This window comes from Bremia lactucae, linkage group LG2 (genome assembly GCF_004359215.1).
Source record: "Bremia lactucae strain SF5 linkage group LG2, whole genome shotgun sequence".
In the NCBI taxonomy this organism is placed as follows: Eukaryota; Oomycota; class Peronosporomycetes; order Peronosporales; family Peronosporaceae; genus Bremia; species Bremia lactucae.
This window is the reverse complement of record NC_090611.1, coordinates 334,563-341,415: the sequence shown is the minus strand read 5'-3', so window position 1 is coordinate 341,415 and position 6,853 is coordinate 334,563. Positions and strand designations below refer to the sequence as shown.

At 43.5% G+C, this 6,853-nt stretch overlaps 3 protein-coding genes across 3 annotated transcripts; 1 reads left to right on the top strand and 2 right to left on the bottom strand.

Annotated features, from left to right (window-relative positions):
- Nucleotides 1-337: 337 nt before the first annotated feature.
- On the bottom strand, nucleotides 338-895 carry CCR75_009479 (uncharacterized protein; the record flags this gene model as incomplete). Its single annotated transcript, XM_067967518.1, has 1 exon — nucleotides 338-895. One exon carries the CDS (start codon nucleotides 893-895, stop codon nucleotides 338-340), a length of 558 nt encoding a protein of 185 aa, XP_067818612.1.
- Nucleotides 896-2,035: 1,140 nt separating this feature from the next.
- On the bottom strand, nucleotides 2,036-2,644 carry CCR75_009480 (uncharacterized protein; the record flags this gene model as incomplete). The annotated part of the gene is made up of 1 exon (XM_067967519.1): nucleotides 2,036-2,644. The coding sequence occupies one exon, from the start codon at nucleotides 2,642-2,644 to the stop codon at nucleotides 2,036-2,038; it is 609 nt and encodes a 202-aa protein (XP_067818615.1).
- Nucleotides 2,645-3,128: 484 nt separating this feature from the next.
- CCR75_009481 (uncharacterized protein) lies at nucleotides 3,129-5,167 on the top strand. The gene is made up of 6 exons (XM_067967520.1): nucleotides 3,129-3,324; nucleotides 3,419-3,925; nucleotides 4,042-4,462; nucleotides 4,552-4,641; nucleotides 4,711-4,832; nucleotides 4,921-5,167. Exons 1-6 carry the CDS (start codon nucleotides 3,184-3,186, stop codon nucleotides 5,026-5,028), a joined length of 1,389 nt encoding a protein of 462 aa, XP_067818613.1. The 5' UTR covers nucleotides 3,129-3,183; the 3' UTR covers nucleotides 5,029-5,167.
- The last annotated feature ends 1,686 nt before the right edge of the window (nucleotides 5,168-6,853 follow it).

Here is a 6,853-nt window from a genome sequence, read left to right as displayed (position 1 = left end):
CTAAATATTATCTACCTTTTAGATGATATAATAATTAACAACCTTTAAGTGTTAATTTCATGTAACGATGCACCCCGTTACATGATATAGCCTTCTAGTATGCGATTATGCACTATGTAAATTTTGAGCAACAAACTATGAAACGTTGCCTGCAGAAATTGATCGCGCTACGCTTTTGCTGTAGTATCACACAAAAACCTTAGTCGTAAGGTAGCAATCCGATATTAACATTTCCTGATCAACAAAAACCTTAGTCGTAAGGTAACAATGAAAAAAACATATTTCATTAAGAAATCTTAAAACGTCAAATTTTCAATAGTATATTAGATGGATGGCTCTATGATTTCTGATGCTGATTCAAAGCATTGCGATAAATCTTTGGAAAACTTTCCTTGAGTAACTGTGCAACTGGATCATTCGGGTTTTGTTTCTTGACAATTTCTTTGACAAACTCCCGCTGAAGCAATGAGAGAAACTCTTTATCAAGTTTGTTAGAAAACTTGGCGGTTATCAGCGCCTTTGCCAGGTCAATGTCACTTAATTGTAGCGCGCTCATTAAATTTGCCGAGGTAGGTATCACATTCTCTGAGTTAGAATTGACCCACTTTTCGAGTGTTTTCGTGGCGACATCATCATTTTTGCCTGGAAGAGCGACGTAAGCATTCTTAAAAGAATGAGACGGCGTATTGGCTGATCCCATTTCCTGTAGAAAGCCTTTCAAGCGGCTCAAAACTCGTTCCTCATCGTTATTAGCAATTGATTTATCCGACGGTACCCGCAGCCTCGTGACGAAATTGGTGCCCTCGTTATGAGTAGTCAGTTCGTCCGCCGTGCTCGCCAACGTGTTCGTGATAGAAATTGCAGCAGCAAGCAGCGCGAAGTGATAGACGCGCATGGTAATGCTTAATGGCATATGCGCCGACTCGAATTTGTTGCAGGGCCGTACAAGAGAATCAGGAAATAGTGGCCAATCGAGATATCGACCGTAAAGGTGACGGAACTTTGCGAATAAAAAGACACCATGTCTGGCCTTTACACAATATGGCACGCATCATCTTTTTGCACCTGATCCCTAGAAGATGGATTGTGTATAAGATGCAATTAACGTTAAAACCTGTTTTCAAAAAAGTCAAGGAACTCAATATATTCAGCTTGCAGCGTCTATTTATAGAGCCAATTTCCTGATGCAACGATTATTTGGGCTGGTTTTCCCTTGTGTGTGCAGCAAATACATGTGTCGTTAAAGTTGCAAGATCAGCGAACATCGCCTCGACTAACGATGTATTCCTTCTGGTATTACTTTCTTCGCTTTTTTCATTCAACAACTATTCCTCTTGCTGAGACGGTATAGTAAAATTATCAGCGTGCGTTGCACAAGCCTTTAATTGGTATAAAATATTTATGCCACTGTCAGCAAGTATTTTTTTGAAATGGACTTGTTGACATTTTCGACTCGTATGTGTAACGTGCTGCTACAATAATACCACACGAGTTAGCCAAAAATAACCCTTGGGTTTTCAATCTAAGTTATTGTCATTTTGTTTGTAACTATTTGCGATAAAGATTTTTAAAAACATTAAAGATCGTTACAATCTCTTGTGCGTCACCAGCAACAACGTGCAAATAATGTTTTGTGTAAACAAAGCAACTTTTGGCCACTCTGGAAGTATGTACCCTCTTTAGGGACTGGCATTTGCGGGGCAAAACATGTGTCTGAAAGTCTTAACGTAGACTTGATAAGAATAGTTTATTATTTCGGTGTTACGGCACGAGGAGTCTGTACTTTAATGTTTCCATACGAACCCCGAGCCGCGGAGCATTCGTGATTTCTCCTGTTGCATTCGATGCGGTTGTCTTTATTCTATTTAGTCTGTACCTGATATAGCCTGTTAGTATGCACTATGCAAATATTAAGCAACAAATTATGAAACGTTGTCTAACAGAAATTGATCGCGCTACGCTTTTGCTATAGTATCACACATAAAAATTTTAGTCGTAAGGTAACAATAAAAGAAACATATTTTATTAGGAAATCTTAAAACGTCAAATTATCTTTAGTAACAAGATTAGTATTAAATGCAGAGCTCTTTGATTTCTGATGCGCCTTCAAAGCTTCGTCATATATCTGTCCAAAATGTTTCCGAAGTAACTTTACAACCTCATCATTTGGGGTTTCTTTCTTGACAATTTCTCTTATGAAACCCATCTGAACCGCAAAGAGCAAATCTTGCTCAAGTTCGTTAGAGGACTTGACGGTTGTCAGCGCCTTTGCCATGCCAATGTCACTTAATTTTAGCTCACCCATTAAGCTTGGCGTGGTAGGCAATATATATGCTGAGTTAGAATCGACCCAATTTTGGAATGTTTTCGTGGCGACAAAATCATTTTGGTTTGACAAAGCGACGTTAGCATTCTTAAGAGAATGAGACGGCTTCTTGGCTAATCCCATTTTCTGTAAAAAGCCTTTCACGCGGCTCAAAACTCGTTCCTCATCGTCATGAGCAATTACTTTATCCGACGGCATCCGCAGCCTCGTGACGAAATTGGTGCCCTCGTTATGAGTGGTCAGTTCGTCCGCCGTGCTCGCCAACGTAATCGTGATAGAAATTGCAGCAGCAAGCAGCGCAAAGTGACAGACGCGCATGGTAATGCTTAATGGCATATGCGCCGACTCGAATTTGTTGCAGGGCCGTACAAGAGAATCAGGAAATAGTGGCCAATCGAGATATCGACCGTAAAGGTGACGGAACTTTGCGAATAAAAAGACACCATGTCCGGCCTTTATACACATTCTGGCAAGCATCATCTTTTTGCACCTTATCCCTAGAAGATGGATTGTGTATAAGATGCTATTAACGTTAGAACCCTTTTTTCAAAAAAGTCAAGGAACTGAATATGTTCAGCTTGCAGTGTCTATCCATAGATCCAGTTTCCTGATGCAACGATTATTTGGGCTGGTTTTCCCTTGTGTGTGCAGCAAAGACATATGTGTCGTTAAAGTTGCACGATCAGCGAACGTCGCCTCGAGTAACGATGTATACCTTCCAATATTACTTTCGTCGCACTTTTCATTCAATAATTATTTATCTCTTACTGCGACAGTATTGTAATTATCAGCGTGGTTTGCACAAGCCTTTGATTGGTATAAAATACAATGTCACTGTCAGCAAGTATTCTTTTGAAATGGAGCTGGATCACGAGAACGAGGAAGTGCTTTTAAAGAAGATACCGCATCAAGTCCCTGGAGCGCAGCGCCGCGATCGAAAAGACTTTTTTTTTGCAATGGCATTTGCTGCTAACTGCGCAATCATCGTCTTTCTTGCGGTACGATCCCCTTAATTGTCCAATAATTGCACGTACACTTCCTAATCGTATTATTGCTTACTCGGTCGTATTTAAAAAAAAAACAATAAAACAGCTTGGGGTCGGGCTTCCCAATGTTTCGAGCCTTTATTTTACTGCGCACAATACCAACAAGTCTTCACATGGCATGATGATTTTTTTAATCTTTTTCTCTACGAGTTGCATTGGCAGTGTCGTATCCGCGCTTTGGTTACGGATATTGCAATACCACGCCGAGCGCGTCATTTCGTGGACGCTTCAAACAAGCATCGGAGTTTCGATTCTCGTGGCATTCGTGGGATTTTATAACTCCAACACGGCAGGCAAAGCCATTGGCTTTCTCAACGTGTTTGTGGCATTTTATATTGTCCTGTACTATGCATCCATCCGACAATCCATCGCTTTTGCGGCCTCTAATTTAACTGCAGCATCTCGTATTTTACGGGTGTTTCCTGGTGTCATTACGTCGGCGTATGTGGCCCTACTAGCTCAAATTGCGTGGGTTTTTCTGTGGGGTGTCGCGGTCGTGGGGATTCTTGCGATTGCAGCCAATCCACTTCACGACTCGACCTCGTATGGAAACGTGTGTGTTTTTTTCATGCTACTCAGGTTCGAGACCTTGTATGTATCGTATTGATTGTATCCAATTATTGAGAAATTGTGGTTTTCAACGATACCAGTTTTTATTGGTTTGTACAGGTCACCAAGACGGTTATCCACTGCATCACTGCGGGTGCCGTGGGCGACTGGTGGTTTCAAGCTCATGATGGCAATACGATCCAGCGAGCCCAGACGCGTGCGTTGACGACGTCTCTTGGATCGATTTGTCTCGGATCGCTACTCGTTGCGACACTTAATGCGTTGCACACACTCTTACTCTCGACGCCGCGACGAAAGGCGAAAACCAACGGGAATGCATTTCTCGAGTTTCTTGTCAAATTCGTGACGCGCCATATGATGTACTTTAACAAGTATGCCTTTTGCCAGGTTGCACTGTACGGCAAAGACTTTTATAGTGCCGGCACGGACACCATGCATCTCTTTCAAAACCGTGGATGGACAGCGTTATTAAAAGACACTCTCATCTCGAGCGTGCTATCCGTGGGGTGTCTGGCAGTTGGTACGTACGGCATCTTGTATCTCGGAGACCTTGAAAGTATTTAATTTTAGAGGGACAAATTGGTACCTTTCATAATTGATATTTTACAGGCACTGTATCGGGTCTGATTGGATCGACATGGCTGTATTTTACGCTTCAATGCACTTACGAGGAAAGTATTGAGCATCCCAAGGAATGTCGTACGTGATTGTTCTGTAACACAGTCGATGAGAAGTAATGAATACTGATCTTTAAAGCATTGTCTCTAGAGACTTTTAACGTCGTGCTAATTACGTTTGTGACGTGTGCCTCCATTGGTTACGCTATGTGCGCGATCATGTCGTCCATACTCGACTCGATTGTTGCAACAATCTTTGTATGCTTTGCCGAGGTAAGAGATAATGTTAACACTTGGTTTAATTGTGACTTGTGTGGTTTTTAAACAACTTCATGGATTGACGCATAATTGCGATGCGTAGGATCCTGCTGCTCTTCAGCGCTCGCATCCGGAGGAACACGCTCGCCTCGTGAATGCCTGGACCCGTTTGCAGCCCGACTTGTTGACTTTTCCGACGCATATGGTGTAACGTACACGAGTTACACTTCATTGGCCAAAATTCGCCCTTTTTGGTTTTATTTCTTAAGTTACTGTCATTTTGGTCGTCGCTATATTTGCGATAAAGATTTTTAAGAACATTACAAATCGTTACAATCTCTTGTGCGTCACCAATCGCAATAATATTTGCGACGGCTTTTTATTCGCTTGCATGTCATTAGAAAGCAAGGCACTCTAAAGCTCCTTTGCTAGCCATCTACGCGTTGTAAGACCAATACTTTTGGCAGGTTTGACTGATACATTAAGATTAACACAAGAAAGAAAGATAATGTATTCCATTTATCAACTCGGATTAGAAGGACCCATTGTTTTTTTTGAAATCTCGCCTTGATACTATTCCAGCGATCAAGATGTTGACTCCTAATTTTTCTATCCGATTTAGATGATGCAAGTATCAGTTGTGGGAGGAGGCTTCGCGGGGGTTGATGGAGTTTATTTGAGTTTTACCGGTGGTCGTGTATCCGGAGGCAGTGGAGGTGTTGGCTACGTTCCCGTTCGTTTGTTCACATGTTACAAATTTGGTTAATTTCTTTCGCAGTCTCCTTTTTGTAACTTGGTGTACTTAGGTGGATTGTCAATTACTGATTTTAATTAATTTTATCCAGTACTCGGTTGTGGTTCACATTTGTGACCAATTCTTGTGTATGTGATGCACATGGGAGCATTCACATTAGGAGGGATGACGCCTAGCGTCATCCGTTACGCGAGGTATCTAGAAAGATACGCTCGCAATACATATTAAATGATATCTATAGAGATGACATTTTGATTGGTAAAAATAGGTGTTAATATATAATGCGATTAAATATAAATCAGTCTGAAAACTACTTCCTACTTGGTAAGTGCGCACGAGGAGACGGATTACCGCTCCCGTGACGACACTAAACCAAAATACTTAGGTGCGTTGGGTGAGGTCGCTAACGCGCTCACCACAACTACCTCACTGCACGCATGAGAAGCTGGACCGCTTCCTCGCTGTGCTAGGGTGTGTCTAAGAAGAGCGTGGCCGCATTACGACGTGCCCGCTTACACTTATAAGCTCTTGAAATCCTTCCCACGACCCGCATCTCTGCGTGTGCACGTGAGAATGAGTCTCAATATTGATTGGGCTCATTTCCCCTACCACTCCGAACAATATCGGGAGGTGGCAGGGTTTATGGCGCTGGAAGATTTTGTGAACAAGCCCTGGCCAGGCTCCTGGGTAGTCCTCCTGAGCAACATGTTGCTCAATTGGAGCAGTTTGAGGCATTTGTGCTCGGACAGCGGAGGGCCGCGTCCGAGGCACAGGGCCATGCTGCGACGGAGTCCATCCCTCAGACTCAGGATAAGCTGAGGCATGAGCAGGCACGGAGCGAGGCTCTCAACAGGACTGATGAGATGCTCTCTGCGCCGGTCGCATCAGCCGAAGCCCATTCGGATGGACCCGCCCAAGTTCGATGGAACTGCAGCGCCACGATTGTCCACTGGCTTTTAGCCATGGACCAATGCGGTGTCGCGCATCTCATCGAGGACAACAGCCGGATGGTTTCTGACGCCATGTCGCATATGCGCGGTAAGGCCTAGAGTGGGCTTACTCGGCGCTTATGGCGGACAGAAAGGCGTTCCCTACATGGGCGATCTTTAAGGAAAAGATTCGCGCCATGTACCAGCCGCCGAACAACGAAGTGCTGCTTCAGGCTCGCTTCTTTGCAGCGCGACAGGTGAAGCGATCTCTGCAATAGAATGTGCAGGAAATTCGCTCGCTGTCGGCGTCCAGTACCGTAGGTCCGATTTCGGAGCACATTAAGGTGCTTACG

Excerpts from the sequence above, each read along its gene's own strand:
- CCR75_009481 (XM_067967520.1), top strand. The coding sequence starts at position 3,184 with ATGGAGCTGGATCACGAGAACGAGGAAGTGCTTTTAAAGAAGATACCG. Across the intron at positions 4,463-4,551 it reads CGTGGGGTGTCTGGCAGTTG|GCACTGTATCGGGTCTGATT; the intron begins GTACGTACGGCA and ends GATATTTTACAG. Across the intron at positions 4,642-4,710 it reads TGAGCATCCCAAGGAATGTC|AGACTTTTAACGTCGTGCTA; the intron begins GTACGTGATTGT and ends CATTGTCTCTAG.